Raw genomic sequence first — 22,426 nt, 5'->3', positions numbered from 1 at the left:
TCTTTTCTAAAATCAAAGATAATACCTTTTCCATAGATACTGATTAAGTTTTAAGAATGAAAAGTAAAGGATGAAATTAGAACTATTTTAAAATTGTAGCCTAGTACCTGGCATGCAGAACATGTTCCATAAATATTAGCTGAGATAATGATAATATTCTAAGAATTTCATAAGATTTGTGCTTTATAAATTTTATTGACTGAAGATTAATGAGTAGCTAACATTTCTGAACTCAATTCTTTACTTAAGAAGCTAATTTTCGGCCGGGCGCGGTGGCTCAAGCCTGTAATCCCAGCACTTTGGGAGGCCGAGACGGGTGGATCACAAGGTTAGGAGATCGAGATCATCCTGGCTAACACGGTGAAACCCCGTCTCTGCTAAAAAATACAAAAAACTAGCTGGGCGAGGTGGTGGGCGCCTGTAGTCCCAGCTGCTCCGGAGGCTGAGGCAGGAGAACGGCGTGAAACCGCGAGGCGGAGCTTGCAGTGAGCTGAGATCGCTAATTTTCACCTCTCTGTAAATTTTTGAGCTGAAGGTACTATAACAATCCTAGACAAATCACCAGTATCAACTAGATTCCAGTTATCAATTCCATACAAATCATTGTTCTTGAATGTATATGGTTTAAAATAATAAAATAGAATCAAACTACCTTGGCCAGCCGCAGTGACTACTCACATCTGTAAATCCCAGCACTCTGGGAAAACAAGGCAAGAGGATCACTTGAGCCCAGAAGTTCAAGACCAGCCTGGGCAACAGAGTGAGGCCCCTGTCTCTACAAAAAATAGAAATAAAAAAATTAGCTAAGCATAGTGGCATGCATCTGTAGTCCTAGCTACTAGGGAGGCTGAGGTGGGAGGATCACTTGAGCCCAGGAGGTTGAGGTTGCAGTGGGCTATGATCACGCCACTGTGCTCCAGTCTGTGCAACAGAGCAAGACTTTGCCTTAAAAAGAAAAAAAAAAAGAGAAAATAATCAAACTACCTTCTACTTTTAATTATTGTATTGTTTGTTTTTCAAATATTTGAAATAAATTGATTCCAGTGTTTTCATGCCTTGACTATTAATATCAATTTCTAGCCAAAGTTGGGTTGCTACATAACTATACTTTTTTTTTTTTTTTGCAGTTTTACCATTGCCACTAACATGGACTTGTGATGACTAATGCTGGTGTTTTTTTTCCTCTTCTTTTCACAGATGTTAAAATGCTGGTTTTTAAAGCTTTTTTCCTCCTATTTTGATGCATCAGATAAAGTACACTCTTGGAATGATGACCAACCTCTGACTTAAAATTTAACCAATGTTGTGAAATTCCCCACCATTTTAAATTAAATACAAGCTGTTTTCAAGTCAGTTGTTTTTAGATTATGACTCTAAAAATAAGTGATTACCATGGCCTCAGTGCATTTTCTACTCACACAAGTGAGCAATAAGGACAAATGTTTCCTTAGGATACAGTAAATGCAGCAGAATGTATGTCAGAGTGTATCTCCATTATGTCTCATAAAAACGCTACATGGTATGTGTGTGCAGCCAAGTTTGCTATACAACTTGAGTAATACAGGGGTGATTTTACTAACCACATGGGAGGTTTCTTGGTCTTGGAAATCAAATGGTTTTTTGTTTTTATTGTTGTTGTTTTTAAATATCATAAGCCATGAAAGCAATCTTCCATCAAATATCCAAATACAAACTGTTGACTTCCATTCAGACCCGCAAGCTGCATGGTGGACTTTGTAAGCTTCTTTTTGAAATTCGATGTTTCCAGGAAAGCACAAAAGGAGAAAGGAGGTACAATAAGAGGAAACAAAGTAACTGTTCTCCCGTTCTTTTTACTTGATCTTCTTCCTTTACTTGACTCTCCTTCCACTCCTTCAGCATAATCGGTATTAATATCCACAAGCATCTGGGGAGTCTGGGCTTTTAGTGACAAAAGTCTGTGGGCGAAGCCCTTCTGAGAAGAGAGCTCTGCTCTCTAGGCCTTTCAGAAGTGGGCAGAGATCGGAAATCGGTTTCTACGGACCGAGGACGCGTTGCTAAGGTACTGAAGGGTGGGGGCGGGGCGCGTAGCCCTCGGAGCCGGAAGAGGGAGGAAAGGAAGACGAGGTTTGTTTCAGGGTGCGGAAGCGTTGGAAAAGCGGAAAATCAAAATTTGTACGAGGGTGGGAGGCGAAATAGGAAATACATCGTTTTACATAAACGGCCTTTCTGTCCCTATAGTCGGTGGGACGTTCTCTAGCGGGGCCTCGACAGGGAGAGTGTGGGTCAGGTCAGGCGAGGGTGGGACCGCGGCGGGAGGCGGGCCCTGGGGGCTCTTCCAGGTTCCCTGAAGAACCTTTCCGTCTTCTAAACTAAATATTAATGAGCGTCCTCAATATTGCCCTTAATTTTGCTTTCCCGTAAAACGAGCATAGGCATAGAGCGTTTGAGTCGGGTTCCCTAGGTTTCCAGCGAGATGGAGGCGCCTGGGGGAAGGTTACGAGGGGCGGCGGGGCCACTTAATTGATACACTTCCAAATTGACGACTCCCAACCTCCTAGAATGGCTGGTGGGAGCTGATCACCCCTGCGGTAATTGTGCTGCGATTTCGAGCTGGCTAATCAATTCTTCCAATTATTATCTGATTAGTTCCCCACAATAATACTCCACAATACACGTACATCATAGTTTTAAAATTCCTTAATAATTTTTCTTAGAAACTTCCCTTCCAGGCCGGGCGCGGTGGCTCACGCCTGTAATCCCAGCACTCTGGGAGGCTGAGGCGCGCAGATCACTTGAGGTCAGGAGTTCGAAACCAACCTGGCCAAAATGGCAAAACCCCATCTCTACTAAAAACACAAAAACTAGATGGACATGGTGGTGTGTGCCTTGTAGTCCCAGCTACTCGGGAGGCTGAGGCAGGGGAATCACTTGAACCTGGGAGGTGGAAGCTGCAGTGAGCTGAAATCACAGCCACTGCACTCCAGCCTGGGTGACAGAGGGAGTGAGACCCTGTCTCAAAAATAAATAAATAAGGAGCAAGAAAATTAATAATGTAGCGCCAAGCACATGAGTCGGGTTTTTAAATTAGTTCTCAGTGCCTGAGCTGTACTAGCTTGTGGGGACTGCCATGACAAAACATCACAGACGGAGTGGCTAAACAACAGAAATTTGTTTTCCCACAGTTCTAGAGACTGAAAGTTGGAAATGAAGGGGTGGGCAGGGTTGTTTTCTTCAGAGACCTCACTCCTTGGCTTGGGGTGCTGCCCTGCCTTCTCACTGAATCTTCACAAGGACTTTCCTCTGTGTATTCTCGGTGTCCTAATCTCCTCTTCTTATAGGACACCAGTCATACTGGCCAGGGGCCTGCCCTAACAACCGCATTTTAACTTTACTCTTTAAAGGCTGTATGTCCAAACATAATCACATTCTGAGATCCTGGGGCCTAGGACATCAACATATGAATTTGGGGACAACATAATTCAGCCTATAATATGGGCCATTTATCAACATTTTGGATTTAAAGAAAAAAGATTCCCCTAAGTCTGTCCTTGGAATGTGAGATGGAGATAACTCAGCCAGTTATCTAATTATTGAGTCAACATTAATCATTTAACAGATGAAGTGAGTCCTTACTGTGGTCTCAATAGTGGGCTATGTCAGATAAAAGTGTAAGAAGTGGCCTTGTCCTCAAGGAGTAAGCGTTTGAACTGATAAAGCCACATAATGGTAGTGAATTTTAATTTAAGTCTCCATTTTCTAGATAATTTCTCGGGCCTTTAGTTTGTGACTTTACAGATTCTTAGTTTTCCTGAGTTGTTTAAAACTTGCTGAAGAACCTTTCTCAGCTGAGCCTATTATATTGATGACCCTAGGTTTTGTTATTTTTGTTTGTTTTTAGTCCCAAAGGTGCTGTTAAAACAAAATTGTTCTTTTAAAATATTTAAGACATTTTTATTTTAGATATGACTTAGTCTCTGGTATGCTAATAGTATTGACCTACAATTTTTGTTGTGAACAAGCCTTTGCAGTGAGGCCTGTAGATGATTCACTGTGAGAGTAATTGGGAATTCATTCTGCCCCAATTGGCATGGCCTCTATTTCATTGTGTTCTTTAAAAACAAACAAACAACAACAAAAACTGTCACTACTGAGCTAGAAATTAAGAACATAAATCCAAGTTTCCTTTCAAAACACTTTTACCAAGTTTAGATTGGCAAGAACCCCATTTTATAATAATTCACTCAACTTTTTATTTCATCTTCCAGTAAATCATTATGAAGTAACATCATTTATTACAGATAAATTAGGATTACTCTTCCTAAAAAGTTATATTCAGAGACATCTCCAAATTAAATTGTAATTTTCAAATCCCCGTCAGATGTAAAACGCTTTGCCTGAGGCTGAGATTCAGAGGTAGGTAAGTCAATTCTTGCTTTAAATGAGTTTTCAACCTAGTGAAGACGAGATTTGTCAAAGAGTAAACCTCTTTTTTTTTTTTTGAGATGGAGACTCACTCTGTCACCCGGGCTGTAGTGCAGTGGTACGATCATGGCTCACTACAACCTCCACCACCTAGGTTCAGGTTATTCTCCTGCCTCAGCCTCCAAAGTAGCTGGGATTACAGGCGTGCACCACCATGCCCAGCTAACTTTTATTGTATTTTTAGTAGACACAGGGTTTCACCATGTTGGTCAGGCTGGTCTCGAACTCCTGACTTCAAGTGATCCGCCTGCCCCAGCTTCCCAAAGTGCTGGGATTACAGATGTGAGCCACCACACCCAGTGAGTAAACCTCTTAAAACCTGGTGTGGTGGTTCTTGCCTGTAATCTCAGCTACTCAGGAGGCTGAGAGGCTGGAGGGTTGCTTGAGGCCAGGAGCACACAACATATAGACTGTCACCCAGACAAGGAATGAGATGATGCCAAGGAAAGTTTCATAGAAGAGGTAGTCTTGGCTGGGCGCTGTGGCTCGCGCCTGTAATCCCAGCAGTTTGGGAGGCCAAGGCGGGTGGATCACAAGATCAGAAGTTCGAGACCAGCCTGGCCAATATGGTGAAACCCCGTCTCTATTAAAAATACAAAAATTAGCTGGGCATGGTGTTAGGCACCTGTAATCCCAGCTACTCAGGAGGCTGAGGCAGGAGACTCACTTGAACCCAGGAGGCGGAGGTTGCAGTGAGCTGAGATTGCAGCCACTGCACTCCAGCCTAGACTGCAAGACTCCATCTCAAAAAGAAGAAAAGGCCGGGCGCGGTGGCTCAAGCCTGTAATCCCAGCACTTTGGGAGGCCGAGACGGGTGGATCACGAGGTCAGGAGATCGAGACCATCCTGGCTAACACGGTGAAACCCCGTCTCTACTAAAAAAATACAAAAAACTAGCCGGGCGAGGTGGTGGGCGCCTGTAGTCCCAGCTGCTCGGGAGGCTGAGGCAGGAGAATGGCGTGAACCCGGGAGGCGGAGCTTGCAGTGAGCCGAGATCCGGCCACAGCACTCCAGCCTGGGCGACAAAGAAGAAGAAAAAAAAGAAGAGGTGGCCGGGCGCGGTGGCTCAAGCCTGTAATCCCAGCACTTTGGGAGGCCGAGACGGGTGGATCACGAGGTCAGGAGATCGAGACCATCCTGGCTAACACAGTGAAACCCCGTCTCTACTAAAAATACAAAAACTAGCTGGGCGAGGTGGCGGGCGCCTGTAGTCCCAGCTACTCGGGAGGCTGAGGCAGGAGAATGGCGTAAACCCGGGAGGCGGAGCTTGCAGTGAGCTGAGATCTGGCCACTGCACTCCAGTCCGGGAGACAGAGCGAGACTCCGCCTCAAAAAAAAAAAAAAAAGAAGAGGTAGTCTTTATACCATATTTGATAAAGAGTAGGCTTTTGACTGGAAGACACGTGGGAGAACATTCTGAGTAGAAGGAAACGCATGAGCAAAGGGTGTGCTTGGGAAAAGGGCAGGACGTGTCCAGGAAGTAAGAATGGTAGAAAATGGTGGAACACAAAGGGGTAGGATGAATAAACTAGAAAGGTGGGCTGAGCCAGATCCTGGACTATCTTTTCTTGAGTGGTCTCATATGTCCTCGGAAGAGTTTGGGCGTTCTTCAAGTTATAAGAGCAAGCCAAGGTTTGTGGGCTGGAGCTGATCCTGATCAGTGTCCTGTTTAAGAAAGACAGCTCTGATGGCATTTTGTTTGTTTGTTTTTGAGAAGGAGTCTCACTGTGTCACTAGGCTGGAGTGCAGTAGTGTGATCTTAGCTCACTGCAACCTCTGCTTCCCGGGTTCATGTGATTCTCCTGCCTCAGCCTCCAGAGTAGCTAGGATTACAAACATGTGCCACCATGCCCGGCTAATTTTCTTTTCTTTTTTTGTATTTTTCTTTTTTTAATAGAGACGGGGTTTCATCATGTTGGCCAGGTTAGTCTCAAACTCCTGACCTCAAGTGATCCGCCTGCCTTGGCCTCCCAAAGTGCTAGGATTACAGGTGTGAGCCACCATGCCCAGCCTGATGGCATTTCAAAGAATCAATATTTGAGGAATGAGGAGGAAGGTTTGGGGCAGGCAAATTAGGGGGGTGTATAGTTTGATAACCCAAAGGAGGGAAAGTGACAACCTGAAGGTTTGAAGAAGGACAATGGCAATGAAAATCAAAGCAAGGTTAAGAAAGGTCTGTCTTCTTGATGTTAATGTTGCCCCACTGTTCAAAGAATTCTGTGAGAGACCACTGATCCATTCCACCCCTGAGATTCTATGAGTTAGACTTCTGTGACCACATCAGAACCCTATATTCTAGATGAAAGCACTTCCCCCAACTCTAAGTAGAATGCTTCAGAAGACGAGAGAGATGATAACTAGCAGGGTCAGGAGAAGACATTTTTTTTTCTGTTTTGCGAATAAATTTGAGCATGCTAAGAGGAATAAATTTGTGAAGGAAATAGATAAAATGTGCAGGAGAAAGGGGATAACTAATAGAGATAATTCTTTCAGGAGACTGGAGGTAATGGAGACTAGAGTACATCAGGAGGGATTAGCTTTGGGTGGGAGAGCCAACGCCTCTGTTAAAATTGAAGTGCAGAAGGGTTGGGAATGAATAATACTTTGGTATGAGAGGTAGGAGCTGAAGAAGCTCTTGCTTGATGGTGTCTATTTTCTTAGTGAAATAGGAGAGAGCATCTCCCTTGCCTAGGAAGATGGAGATCACAAGGGAAAATGTTTACCAGGTGCCAACTTCCTCAGTAAATTTGATAGAATACCTAGTACAATGTCTTCATGTAATACATTTAGGTAGCCAGTGACCAAATGAACAAATAAATGCTTATCATCAAATAATAATATATGTTCATAGAAAAAGAAGTATAAAGTAGGAACACCAAAGTATATATTAAAATCAAAAAGATATAATAAAGGACATAAACATAGATCACACTGAGGAACATTATATATATATATTTTATGTATATATATATGACAGAGTCTTGCTCTGTCACCCAGGCTGGAGTGCAGTGGTGCGATCTCAGCTCCCTGCCACCTCCACCTCCCAAGTTCAAGCAATTCTCCCACCTCAGACTCCTGAGTAGCTGGGACCACAGGCTCTCGCCACCTAGCCTGGCTGACTTTTTATATATAACTTTTTATAAAAAACTTTTTATATTTTTAGTAGAGACAGGGTTTCACCATGTTGGCCAAGCTGATCTCAAACTCCTGACCTGAAGTGATCCACCTGCCTTGGCCTCCCAAAGTGCTGACATTACAGGTGTGAGCCACTGTACCCTGTCCATTTAATATCATCTTGATTCATCTTGCATTAAAAGATTAGTGGTTAGTTTATGCAAAGTAGTTGGGGAACACCATCATATTAGTACTGATGTTCCTTTGCTCTCAGCATTTATTTCAGGAGACACAAAATAGGCCCTTGATGAGCTTATGAAATATAATGATGAAAACAAGCAAGTTCATGTATAGTGTTTCCTCACTTCCACTTTTTCCCAGGGCCATTTATCCATTAGGCACCATTAGCACATTGCCAAAGACCAATGGGAGAAAAGAATTTGCAAACTGAAAAAATTGTATTGGTTTCAAGCTATGAACCTTCAGTCGATTTCATTAACTGTCAAATTTAGTATTCATAAAACTTGTTGACCCTTGAAAATAATTGGTTTTTCTCACTTCAAAAAAATTCATGATCTGCACAATGATTTTCCAGAAATCATTCACAGCCAAATAATTTAGCAAAATATTTTTAAAGCAAAAACATAAAAATGATTTCATGCTATGGTTAACTGTATATAGAAAAATACAGCTGTGTGTGCATGTGCGTGCACGTGTGTGTGTGTGTATAATGGGATGACATTTTGCCTCTTAAAATGTCCTATGTGGTGTTGAAGATGGGGTGATTAAAAGTGAGAGGTGTAGGACACCTTACTCTAAAAAGATCTGCTTTCTGTTCTTTCTCACAAGTAAGCAGCATTGTTTCAGCTGGCCCTCATGTAGTTTATACCTTCCCCAAACTGGGAAACTCATTCACTTCAATACATTGATTCTTCCAGTTATTTACCTGTGTCTTGCTGAAAAACAGAAATCTTTGTTTCCAGTAAAATAAACTTAGGTAGGGAATATGAGCGCCTTCTCCATCCCCTTGAACTCATATTATGTTTAAGGGAAACAGAAAAGCTAAAACTCCTTGGAGAGTTTTAGTTTAGTTTAGTTTTACAAGAGGAATGGTTCTGGGGTCTGAAAAGAAAATATGTCCACATAATCATAATCTATATTCTCTTTCAAAATCTGTCCCCTATTGTCCTGTAAGAAACCCAGAAAGTCATAAGCATTCACATTGTGCTAATGCCTTTACCCTGTCAATGTCAAATAAAATATAGAGACTAATCTCTAAAATCAAAATGTTTATTTGGGAGGGAATAATTGCAATTAGGGTATACACACAGAGCAGTAGTCTTCAGTATATTCTGAAGAACAAAGAATAGGTTAGAGGTTTTATAAAACCAGGAAATGTTACAAATTGGCACTAGTGAGGTTTTGAGGCACTGATAAGATTGATAAGTGAAGGTTGTGGGCAAAATTGGCTTAGAGTTGCCATAGGTCTTTTCAGTAGCTGTTAGATACAACTGGTTTAGGTTACAGCAGTCAGTTTCAGCTGCCAGACTTGCAGATGGACTGCATTTTTGGAGCAATGTTCTGTGCCCTGTTTTCTCTTACCCTGGCTTCTCACTGTGTTTTAGTTAGGTACCACAAGAGTGACGCATTTCATATGATCAGTTCTCACAGTCCTGGATCTCCCTAGCATGCAACCTAAGGTTGTGTGGTTCGTCACAAGGCATGCTATCTGCTTGTACCCTTATGGCCCAGAATTTCCTCTGTGTCACATTTTTTTATTTTTTTATTTTTTTTATTTTTTGGTTGAGACGGAGTCTCGCTCTGTCGCCCAGGCTGGAGTGCAGTGGCCGGATCTCAGCTCACTGCAAGCTCCGCCTCCCGGGTTTACGCCATTCTCCTGCCTCAGCCTCCCGAGTAGCTGGGACTACAGGCGACCGCCTCGTCGCCCAGCTAGTTTTTTTTGTATTTTAAAGTAGAGACAGGGTTTCACCATATTAGCCAGGATGGTCTCGATCTCCTGACCTCGTGATCCGCCCGTCTCGGCCTCCCTAAGTGCTGGGATTACAGGCTTGAGCCACCGCGCCCGGCCGTCACATTTTTTTAAAGAAATGGAGTCTTGCTCTGTTTGTCACCAAAGCAGGAGTGCAGTAGCATGATCATAGGTCACTGCAGCCTCGAACTCCTGGACTCAAATGATCCTTTTGATCCTCCTACCTCAGTCTCCCCAGCAGCTGGGACTATAGATGCGTGCTACTGTGCCCAGCTACTTTTTTTTTTTTTTCTTTTTGAGATGAGGTCTTGTTATGTTGCCCAGAGTGATCTCAAATTCCTAGGGTCAAGCAATCCTCTTGCATCAGCCTCCCAAGTAGCTGGGATTATAGGCAAACACCACCACACCCTGCACGTCTGTGTAATTTCTTTGTCACACTGGACTACATCATGTGATGGAGGGAAAATCTGGATGTAGTGACATGATAGAGGGCATGCTGGAATGGGATGTCACTATCAATGCATGAAGAAGTCATACTCAGGGCAATGTATGGTGAAGGAAAAAAGAGTTAAAAAAAAAAAAAGCTGAAAGAAACCAATTACAAAATAATGTAAACTTTTGGCATAGGATCTTGAATCTTTCTCCTTTGATGAACTGTTGTCTCCATGTGGCACTGCTGGAATAATATACAATATAGGAGAAATATCAGATTTTTTTGAGCTGGAAAGAACCTTAGTATTAACATTAATGTTCATTGAAAACATTGATGATTCTGTACTTTCTGTGAACCATATAACTTTTACACTTAAATGCCCCTGGAGCCCATTTAATTCAGTGAGCAAAAATATACTGACCGCATGGTCATCTACACTATCTTTTTTTTTCTTTTTGACACAGAGTCTTACTCTGTCAGCCAGGCTGGAGCACAGTGGCACGCCATCTCGGCTCACTGCAACCTCTGCCTCCTGGGTTCAAGCGATCCTCCTCCTCAGCCTCCCAAGTCTCTGGGATTACAAGCGTGTGCCACCATGCCTGGCTAATTTTTGTATTTTTAGTAGAGACAGTGTTTCACTATGTTGGCCAGGCTGGTCTTGACCTCCTGACCTCAAGTGATCTGCCTGCCTCAGCCTCCCAAAGTGCTGGGATTACAGGCATGAGCCACTGTGCCTGGCCCATCTACACAGATTTTTTAAATAAATAAATAAATAAATAAAGGGAGTTTTGGGTTGATATTCCTGGATTCTTGCCTCCACTCTGCCCTAGCTATTTCTACTACACTAATAGGGTACTTTGTGGCCTTCAGTTTTTCTCATCTGAAGATATAATAAATTAGACCAGGTTCTGATGTCTTATACAGCTGCCTAAGTTTAATATGGACTGCTTGACCTCAGATGAGACTGTTAGCAATATTAATTAACTAGGAAATATGAACTATTATGGCAATGGGACCTATCCAGCTTAGTTGCTGCTACTTATGTGTGACTAATTACCTGCTACATGCTGTTAACAGTCTTGGATCACTGACCAATTTAATTTGAAGCAATTAATTATAGAAATATGAGTTCCTTGCATTTACTTTGATTAAAATTATATCATGACAGAAAGAAAATAGAGATATCCAAAGTCCTACTCCTGGCCGGGTATGGTAGCTCACATCTGTAATCCCAGCCCTTTGGGAGGCTGAGACAGGCGGATCACTTGAGGTCAGGAGTTCGAGACCAGCCTGGCCAACATGGTGAAACCCCGTCTCTACTAAAAATACAAAAATTAGCTGGGTGTGGTGCTGCACGCCTGTAATCCCAGCTATTCAGGAGGCTTAGGCAGGAAAATCGCTTGAACCCAGGAGGCGGAGGTTGCAGTGAGCCAAGATCATGCCACTGCACTCCAGCCTGGGTGACAGAGCAAGACTCTGTCTCAACAACAACACCACCACCAAAATTAAGTCCTACTCCTAACTTGATATATTTTTAATTTAAAAAGAAAAAAAGGAAATAGATATAATTCAAGCCACATGGTCTTGCTTCAAGTATAAGTCACATATGGTTCTCATGGTAATCGTGAACTTTCTCCCCCTCACCTTTATCATAAATTTAAAAATTCATGGGGCCTGTACACATCTGGGAGTTCTGATCATATGGCCTTCAACTGAAAAAACTTGGGTACATTTACAATTCTATGATTTACTGTATGATTTAAACAATTCTATTATTTACCTAAAACAGTAATGTGAAAGTGGGTCTTTTGAAAATTTATGCCTAGTTATATGTTTAAATTCGAATTGATTTGTTCTTCTTCCTCCTTATTTTAAAATAGGAATTTAGTGATTGACAATGGCAGAAAAAATCTTAGAGAAGTTAGATGTCCTTGATAAGCAAGCAGAGATAATCTTGGCCAGAAGAACAAAGGTTTGTTAAGTATAAGCTACAATTCAATTTAATCATTAACAGGTTAACATTTCAAATGTAAATAATTTTACTTTTTAACTAATGATACATTAATATGATATAAACTAATTTGTAAAAAGCAACTATCCTGGCTGAAAAGGTAATGTATAAAAATATAAAAATTTTATTGCTGAGTAGTATTCCATTATATAGATGTACAAAGTTTCAACCAATCATCCAATGAAGGGCTTTTGGATTGTTTTCATGATTTGACTAGTAAAAATAAAGTTGCTTAAAAAATAAAATAAAGCTCTATGGCCATTTGCATCCAAGTTTTTGTATGAACATGAGTTTCCGTTTCTCTGAGGTAAATGCCTGAGAGTGTGATTGCTGGTGCAATCTTTCTCTTAACTTTAGCAAGATCAAAGCCACAAGATTTGGTTTGAATTCCCCCAATACAATGGGTTTCTCCTCCCTGCACCTCAGCCCCGAAACCACCTCTGGAAAGTAAGCTGTGCTATTGGAGGGTGGACCTCAGTTGTTTCCCTTCTCTCAGCGATCTGTCCTACTCTGTTTTCTAATACCTGAGGGTGGTTGTTTTCATATATTTTGCCTGAGCTCCTAGTTGTTAAGAGCAGGTGATTAATTCCCATAGTGCTTCATCTATTGGCAGAAGCAGAAGTCCCCCATATCCTTTGACTTTGCTTTCAGGGCTTTCATCTCTTTATTCCTTTGTGCTATGCTCTGAGAGAATTTTTTAGAGAAAACTTTCGGCTCCTTTACCTACCTTTTAGCTAGATCCTTTTTCTTCTTCAATCCATTTGTATAAGGATTTTAACAAAGTCCTCTTTTGATTGCTTTCTTCACGCTATTTCTGGCTCACACGACTAGAAGAAGATCGGTGTGATTCACCTTGTGTGTGGCTACAGGAAGAGGAGCTGGTTGGAGGGACATGCCTACTATGGTTCCAAGAACTCTCTGCATCTAAATATCTAGGTCTTTCCTTAAATTCTGTGTTTTAGAGTTAGGAGGGAGCCTTAATAATTCTCTAGTCCTACCCCCACATTTTACAGATGGGAAAAGAACGGCTCAGGTCACACAGCAAAGGCATAAAAACAGTTGGTGCACTAGACCCCCAATTTTCAATCTGTGCTATTTTTCCATTATTGCCTGCCACCTAAATTCTCTCTCTCTCTCTCTCTCTCGCTGTGTGTGTGTGTGTGTAAAGTGAGATTACTTTTTTCTCTCCACCTAAGATTTTCCCCATATAAAAAATACTTTTTTTTTTTTTTTTTTCACTTTGGCTTTGCTGCAGATAAACAGGCTTCAGAGTGAAGAAAGAAAAACAACTATGGCTATACCTCTGACATTTGATTTTCAGTTGGAATTTGAAGAGGCTATTGCTACGTCCGCATCTAAGGCAATATCAAAGATCAAAGAAGACAAGTCATGCAGCATTACAAAATCAAAAATGTAATTATCATAACCACCTTAAATTTTCAGTTCAGAATTTGTTTCTTTGTTTTTGAAACAGGGACTCACTCATTGCCTAGGCTAGAGTGCAGTGGTGCAAACATGGCTCACTGCAGCCTCAACTTCCCAGGTTTAGGTGATTCTCCCACCTTGGCCTCCCGAGTAGCTGGGACTACAGTCGTGCACCACCGTGCCTGGCTAATTTTTTGTATTTTTAATAGAGATGGGGTTTTCCCATGTTGCCCAGGCTGGTCTTGAACTTCTGGCCTCAAGAGATCCACCCACTTGGGCTTCCCAGAGTACTGGTATTACAGGCATGAGCCACCACACCTGGCCCAGTTCAGAGTTTTAAAACATTACTTTATATTTGTCTTATATTATGTAATGTATATTAAATGAAAGTTGTATGGCATATTTTATAAGGGTTATGAGTTAAAATATACTAGATTAGCTTTCTGAATATTCCTAGTTTATAAAATATTTATTATGTATAATATTTTACTAGTGTAGATGGTAATTACAATTCTGAATTTTTGAAGAAAGGCCTTTCTTGAGCTCAATTATGTTGCCCCAAATTAATGTCAGGATTTAATGCAAACTTTCACTGATATGCTTAAGAAAAAGTCTGCCTAGAAAACTAAGTAAGGCAATTTCTCTGCGCACTTAAAAAGGATAGCCTAAATATGTCATACCTGGTCTTTCACTGGCATTTAGTGCATGCATAATGCTATAAAATTTTTCCAAGCACATCAGAATTGAAAAGGAGAGTTCAGAAAAAAGAAGTACTAAGATATGGAATCAATAGAACTACAAATTAATTGGACATTGGTGGTAGCGTGAATACTGTCCTTATCTCATTTATTCTGGGTAACAAGTTTTCCTCACTTGGTCTCTGCCTAAGTACAAAGCACTACAGTGCACCCAGTCACCAAGCCCAAAAGCTCACAGTCATCCTATTGAATGGGGTACAGTAGTGATGAAGAGCACAGGCTCTGAAATCAGACTGCTAAGGTTTAAATCCAGCCTTGCCATTTGTTAGCTATGTGACCTTGATTTTCACACATAGTTTAGTTAGGCAGCAGCTATAACACTATACACTAAGCAGCCTACATGAACACTGTGACATTTGTGGGCTGGGCACGGTGGCTCACGCCTATAATCCTAACACATTGGGAGGCCGAGGTGGGTGGATAGCCTGAGGTCAGGAGTTTGAAACCAGCCTGGGCAACATGGTGAAACCCCATCTCTACTAAAATATATTTTTAAAAAATTAGCTGGGCTTGGTGGTACATGCCTGTAGTCCCAGCTACTGGGGAGACTGAGGCACGAGAATTGCTTGAACTCAGGAGGCAGAGGTTGCTGTGAGCTGAGATCACGCCACTGCACTCCAGCCTGGGCAATAGAGCAAGACTATCTCAAAAAACAAATAAACAGACCATGACATTTACATCTAAGACTACTCCGACTTACTTACATTTTCATGTAAGTGTTCTGATTAAGACCTACCGCCTGATTGTCTCCAAGTAGCTTTCCTCATGCAGCAGTTTTGTATTATTGCTCAGAGTTAAACAAACTTTTTTAGCCCAATGTTTTAGTGCAGTTTTACAGATGAAAAAACTAAGTCTGGGTGAGGTTAAACAATTTGCTCAAGGTCACACAGCTAACAAGTTGCAAGGCTGGATTTGAACCTTAGAAGTCTGATTTCAGAGCCTGTGTTCTTCATAACTACTGTACCCCATTCAATAGGATGACTGCAAGCTTTGGGGCTTGGTAACTAGGTGCATTGTAGTGCTTTGTACTTAGGCAGAGACCAAGTGAGGAAAAGGAGATTGGGGTGGACAAGAGGATCAAAGTTGCGAAGGGCTGGGATTTATTTTGTAGATGTTAAGTTTTAGATGCCCATGAAAAATTCAGATAGAGATATCTGGAAGAAAGTTGGACAAGCAAGTCTGAATCTAAATTTAAAAAAACATTATTTGTGTAGCTAATATCTGTCATTTTCATAATCAGAATCAAGTATTCTGATTTTGGCACAAAATACAGCTCACTCAGATTTTTGTTATTCTTGATTTACCAGGATATCAGAACATGTTTCCATGTAGGAACTCTAAGATAAGACAAAGGAGTTTATTTCTAGCACAAGTAAATACATATCGGTAGTTTATACAATTTAGCTTTATCACAAACTTCTTACATCACTACTTTATTTTTTATGTAGACACAGCCAATAATTCTGCTTCCAAATAATTTATAGAACTATCCATAGTGAAATGGAATATTTTAGAAATACATAGAAAAACATTGCATAAAATGGAAGTTGAGAATGTGGAGAAGGGAAAATGTATGTCATATTATGATTTTTGCATTTTATATTTACATATTATATATATGCCTTTGTGTAGCAGTGTAGTATATGGCTAATGACTCATTAGGCACATTTAAAGGTAACATGCAATGTTTTATGGCAGTATTTCTCAGGATGATACTGTTGCTATCCCTTTCCTGCCTGATAAGATTATTTTCTAAATAGCTTATACAGGCATCGTTGATCTTGTGTTAGTGACAATATAACCCATTAATAACTGAGCAACGCTCCTTTTAAGTGTAACCTGGATGACTGGGATGTTTGGGGCTAGCGGCAAAGCCAGAGTCTTAAGTATAAAAAGCAAAGAGGCACATATTTCTAAGATCCAAAGATCAAGTACATTCGGTTTGATCAATATCCATATGTCTAACACAAGCAAAAACCATGTGTCCAACACCAGCAAAAAATAAAAAAGAACATAAAATGTTCAAGTGATAAGCAGTCACCTTCCTATAATTCCAGCCTATGCAACTCAAAATCAAGGCCTTAATCTATACTTCCCTTAGTTCAACTAAGACAGGGTATAATTTCACAGGACTTTTTTAAAATGTAAGAGCAAAAACAGGCAGAGGGAAGAGGGGATCAATTTTTTTAATGCAAAAGGAAAACCAATAAAATTTACAAAAAACAGATTTATGATCTTGTACTGGTGAGCCCACCACATTTATAATTCCGAATTCTATTTCTCATTTTCTTTTTTTTTTTTTTGAGACGGAGTCTCGCTCTCCCGGGCTGGAGTGCAGTGGCCGGATCTCAGCTCACTGCAAGCTCCGCCTCCCGGGTTTACGCCATTCTCCTGCCTCAGCCTCCCGAGTAGCTGGGACTACAGGCGCCTGCCAACTCGCCCGGCTAGATTTTTGTATTTTTTTAGTAGAGACGGGGTTTCACCGTGTTAGCCAGGATGGTCTCGATCTCCTGACCTCGTGATCCGCCCGTCTCGGCCTCCCAAAGTGCTGGGATTACAGGCTTGAGCCACCGCGCCCGGCCTATTTCTCATTTTCTATGAGAACCTAGAGCTAGGAACATTTTTTTTCCCATAGGTTATTGGGGTACAGGTGGTATTTGGTTACAAGAGTAAGTTCTTCAGTGATTATTTCTGAGATTTTGGTGCACCCATCACCAGAGCAGTGTACACTGCACCCTATTTGTAGTCTTTTATCCGTCATCCCCCTCCCACCCTTTCCTACAAGTCCCCAAAGTCCATTGCATCATTCTTATGCCTTTGCATCCTCATAGCTTAGCTTCCACATATCAGTGAGAACATATGATGTTTGGTTTTAGGAACACAATTTTTATTCCTAGCTCAGAGAACTGGTGCAGAAGATGATAATCTGGCTACTCCTTTTTTTCTTTTCTTTTCTTTTCTTTTTTTTTTTTTGAGACAGAGTCTTGCTCTTTCACCCAGGCTGGAGTGCAGTGACACAATCTTGGCTCACTGCAACCTCCCTCTCCTGGGTTCAAGAGATTATCCTGCTTCAAGGTTCAAGAGATTCTCCTTTCCCCCGAGTAGCTGGGATTACAGGTGTGTACCCCTGCGCCTGGATAATTTTTTGTATTTTTCGTAGCTACGGTGTTTCGCCATGTTGGCCAGGCTGATCTTGAACTCCTGTGCTTAAGTGGTACACTCTCCTTAGCCTCCCAAAGTGCTGGGATTATAGGCATGCGCCACCATGCCTGGTCAATATGGACACTCTTATTGTTGAGTAATTAATCATCCTTTGTCTCTGATCCAAGAGTCTCGTATCTTCTGCCAGCATTGATGAAACTGCCAGGTGAACTTGTTAGCTGGTAAGTAGGGTCAAATCTCAGACTCAGTAGTTTTTAACACTTACTTCGAGGGAAGCTTAGGAGTAGAATAACTCATACTTGGATCCTCCTTAAAAACTGTGGTAAAAGTAATTGTAGCTCAGTCCTCAGTGAGGGTGTTATAGAACACCCTTATCCAGGTCCCTGTCAGCCTAGAAGAAAACTATATATCCATTTTATGTATCCTACAATTCTATCTGCTTCTAGAAAGCAGAATTTATAATTTAGTTACACCTCAGCCAAATCAAAAAACTTAATCTATATAATAAAATGGAAACTTTTAAAAATATGACAAGAGACTATATAAACTAGAAAGGAAAGTCAAGATCAGTTGAGGACAGGATTTATATATAATTAAGCTTATAAATCAAATGTATAACACTTAGTTTTTAATTCAATACATTTCTTAGAAACCATGTTAAGTATACATTTGTTGGAGGACTAAAAAAAAGAAAAGCTGTCAGTCTCCCAGTACACTCAGCAAACTTTGGCTTTCCTCTCCTAAGCACACTGAACTTTTTTTTGAGACAGAGTCTTGCTCTGTCGCCACCCAGGCTGGAGTGCAGTGGCATGATCTCGGCTCACTGTAACCTCCTTCTCCCGGGTTCAAGCGATTCTCCTGCCTTAGCCTCTCGAGTAGCTGGGATTACAGCCATGTGCCCCCACACCCAGCTAATGTTTTGTATTTTTAGTAGAGACGAAGTTTCACCATGTTGGCCAGGCTGGTCTCGAACTCCTGACCTCAGGTGATCCACCCGCCTTGGCCTCCCAAAGTGCTAGAATTACAGACGTGAGCCACTGCACCCAGCCTAGCACACTGAACTTTTAAGAGTACTTGGGAAACTTAGTATGTTTAACACCTCCCAAAAGAATGTTAAAATTACCACAGTTTGGAAAATTGAAGAGAAAACAATGGCAACATAAACGCACAATATTGGTAATGAAGAATAAGTTGTAGCCATGGATATGGAAGACATTAAAATAATTATAATGAATGCTTTGTGTAACTACATTGCTTGACATGTGTGTAATAATGGATGAACTTTTGGGAAAATATGAAAGGGAAAAATCTCAACAAAAAAGAAAACATAAATAGATCAATAAATGTAGAAAAATTTGAGGAAGCAGTCAAAGAATTCTTTTACAAAAGTACCACTTTGAAGCTGTGTCAAGGGTGAGTTTCTTTGTAGTTTCAAAGAACTATTTAAATAGTTTTGGAACACAGACAAAGGTGGAACAGTTCTCAGTTCTTTTTTGCAAAGGTAGATTTGATCCTTAAGTCTGACCACAAGAATAGAAAGCAAATATAGATTTTTAAAGAAACATAAAATAAAATAAAATGTTAGTTTTAACTATTTCATTGCTTATTTTTGATTCAGCAACATAAAAACATAAAGCAGGGCATGGTGGCTCACACTTGTAATCGCAGCACTTTGGGAGGCCGAGGTGGCCTGATCACCTGAGGTCAGGAGTTCAAGACCAGCCTGGCCATCATGGTAAAACCCCGTCTCTATTAAAAAGACAAAAATTAGCTGGGCACGGTGGTGCATACCTGTAATCCCAGCTACTCAGGAGGCTGAAACAGGAGAATAGCTTAAACCCTGGAGGTGGAAGTTGCAGTGAGCCGAGATCGTGCCATTGCACTCCAGCCTGGGCGCCAAGAGTGAAACTCCATCTCAAAAATAATAATAATAATAAAGCAGTTTTATATTTCTCTAATTTTGCCCTGATCACTTTGGTTATTAAAAGTCTGTCCAACTTAGTGTTTTAATCCTACCCCTCGTCATGGCTTTCCCTTCCCTATACAAGCCAGTCTAGTGACACTGGAGGAGCTGAAACGGAGAGGGGTATGGTCAGCAATTTGATTCTTCTTGTTCCCTCACCTGAAAGTAGCAGATTGATATGGTCCTCTTGTAGCACACCTCCTCCTCACTCTTCTTCTAATTTCTTTTTTCTCTGATATGGGTACAGTGGTGTGCTAAAGCCAACTCCTACCAACTTATTAGAGCTGCTGGTTGAATTTTCAGCAATTTTATGAGATGTTTATTCAACACTCACCATTACAAATTAAATTATGTAAACTTAAAATTCAATGGCATACTAAAAATAAAGATAATACTCAGAACTCATCACTCCCTAATTATTGTACATTTTACTATTATCCATGGTTTTGGAGTTATTTACATCTATTATATCCATATGGTAGAAATTTGTATAAAAGTATGCTACTACATATCTCTTCCAAATTTCACATTTAATTATATCACCTTGGTAGGAATTGACAATGGGAGTATTTACACCACAGCAATTGGCAAACACTACAAATCAAGGCTTGAGTTGTTGTCTGTCTAGATTTAAGAAAGTGAGGAAGAAAATGTTAATGATGAAGATTAAACTTAAAAGTAAGTCTTACCAAAAAAAGTATGCCTTACCTATAGCCATTATGCTTTGAATAGCACAAAAAATAAGGAAATACTCAAAAACTATTATTTGGTTCAACAAAGAAGTAGCTTACGCTATTGATGAATGAGTAAAATTCCACATTAGAACTACACCCAAAGGCAAGGTTATTAAAAATTTACCAGCACACCCCCCTGTATGGGAGTAAAGGAGGAGGGCGAGAGAAGACAAAATTTCTTGGCCGGGCGCGGTGGCTCAAGCCTGTAATCCCAGCACTTTGGGAGGCCGAGACGGCGGATCACGAGGTCAGGAGATCGAGACCATCCTGGCTAACACGGTGAAACCCCGTCTCTACTAAAATATACAAAAAATTAGCCGGCGAGATGGCGGGCGCCTGTAGTCCCAGCTACTCGGGAGGCTGAGGCGAGAGAATGGCGTAAACCGGGAGGCGGAGCTTGCAGTGAGCTGAGATCCGGCCACTGCACTCCAGCCTGGGCGACAGAGCGAGACTCCGTCTCAAAAAAAAAAAAAAAAAAAAAAAATTACCAGCACACCCCCCTGTATGGGAGTAAAGGAGGAGGGCGAGAGAAGACAAAATTTCTTATTAACTTTTCCAACTTTTTCGTTAGTCATCAATCATTTTCTGGCCAACTTTAGTCATAAAGAGCACATGTAAGAGATCCTCAGAGGAACCCATTCTCCAACCAAGGAGAGCTTCCTTCAGCTACAACTCTTCAAATTCTTCATCAACTCCTATACTCGCCAATATACGCCACAATTTCTTCTGCAAAGGATTCCCAAACTTGCAGTCAGCAATCTGGGTGGAGTATCAGCAAAATGACCCAAACACAGTTACTATCTCAGTATCCATTTGACCTCCTATATTAGTCAGTTCAAGCTGCTATAAAGAATACCTTACTCTCGGTGGTTTAAATAACAGAAATTTATTTGTCATAGTTCTAAAGGCTAGGAAGTCTAAGATCAGTGTCTGGTGAGGACACTCTTCCTGCTTTGCAGACAGCTGTCTTCTTATTGTATCTTCATATGGCAGAGAGAAAGAGAGAGAGAGATAGCACCTCTCTCATGTCTTGTAAGGGCACTAATCCCATTCATGAGGCTACACCCTCATGACCTAATTACCTCTTAAAGGATGCACCTCCCAAAAAGCATAACTTTGGGGATTTAGCCTTTAATATATGAATTTGAAGGGGATACAGATATTCAGTCTGTAGAATTCCACCTCTGTCCCCTCCAAATTTATATCTTTCTCACAAGGAAAATACATTCATCCCATCCCAATAGACCCAAAAGTCTTAACTGGTTCACCATCAACTCTTAAGTCCAAACTCTCATCTAAGTATCATCTAAATCAGATATGGATGAGACCTGAGGTAACAGTATCCTGAAACAACATTTCTCTCCAATTGTGAACCTGTGAAAGCAAACAAGTTGTATGTTTACAAGCTACATTGATGGGATGGGTGTAGGATAGACATTCTCATTCCAAAAGGGAGAGATAAGAAAGAAGGGAGAAATGACAGGTTACAAGTAATTCTAAAACCATGCAAGGCAAACTCTATGAGATCCTAAGGTTTGAGAATAATCCTCTTTGGCTTAAAGCTCTGCCTTCTAGATTCAGTAGACTAGTAGTCCTGCCTCCAGAACCCACTTGGGCAGTGGTCTCGCCTCTGAAGCTCTGTCTGGTGGGAGTTGCACATCCATGGCCTCACTGGGCAGGGATCTTACCCTTTGAAACGGAAATGGAGGCAGCCCTGTCCCCTGAGTACATGCCCTCTGGGCCTGTTGTGGGAGTGGCAACCCTGATCATCTTTGAATTGCTTTTGAGGTCCTTCTTCCCTTGTCTTGAAAAATAGTGCACATTTATAGCTGAACAGCTGCATACAATAGCTGTATGGTCTGGTCCTGTAGAATCTAAGAAGTGCAACAGTCTTCTTTCATTTTGTCCCATTTTCTCTGTTTCCCTTAGTCCCAGCTGGCAGTGTTTATGCTGGTATAATCCTATCTCTATTCCTGGCTTCTGTTGAGATGGCTGATTTGGTCCCTGGTACACATCCACACTGACCTACCTATCAAATGGTCAACTTACCATACCTTTAGTGTTCTCTCCCAAGCATACTTTTTCATTTTTTGTAATATGGGCAGACTGAAAATTTTTCAAATCTTTAATTTCTGGTTCCTTTTTCCTTAACAATTTCATCTTCAATTAATTTCTCTCCTCTTGCATTTTACTATAAACATCAGTAGGAACCAAGTCACTCCTCAACACTTTGCTTAGAACTAACCTCAGCTAACTATCCAGTTTCATTGCCTGCAATTTCTACATTCTGCAAAATACTAAAACACAAACACAAGCCAAGTTATTTGCCATTTTATAACAATGACCACCTTTCCTCAAGTTTCCAATAACAT

The 22,426-nt window shown here is 41.1% G+C and overlaps 1 protein-coding gene across 1 annotated transcript in view; it reads left to right on the top strand.

The window, feature by feature from the left end:
- Positions 1–2,040: 2,040 nt before the first annotated feature.
- The window catches only part of CUNH1orf141 (chromosome unknown C1orf141 homolog), a 58,053-nt gene continuing 37,667 nt past the window's right edge, over positions 2,041–22,426 (top strand). The window contains exons 1-3 of the mRNA XM_033225238.1: positions 2,041–2,106; positions 11,882–11,973; positions 13,268–13,425. Of these exons, the coding sequence (XP_033081129.1) occupies positions 11,899–11,973; positions 13,268–13,425 (233 nt within the window). The 5' untranslated portion in view covers positions 2,041–2,106; positions 11,882–11,898. The remainder of the gene's footprint in view (positions 2,107–11,881; positions 11,974–13,267; positions 13,426–22,426) is intronic.

The sequence above is a fragment of the Trachypithecus francoisi genome, unplaced genomic scaffold (genome assembly GCF_009764315.1).
Source record: "Trachypithecus francoisi isolate TF-2019V2 unplaced genomic scaffold, Tfra_2.0 Lachesis_group12, whole genome shotgun sequence".
Classification (NCBI taxonomy): domain Eukaryota; kingdom Metazoa; phylum Chordata; class Mammalia; order Primates; family Cercopithecidae; genus Trachypithecus; species Trachypithecus francoisi.
The sequence above is the reverse complement of the archived record's forward strand: the minus strand, read 5'-3'. Positions and strand labels throughout refer to the sequence as shown.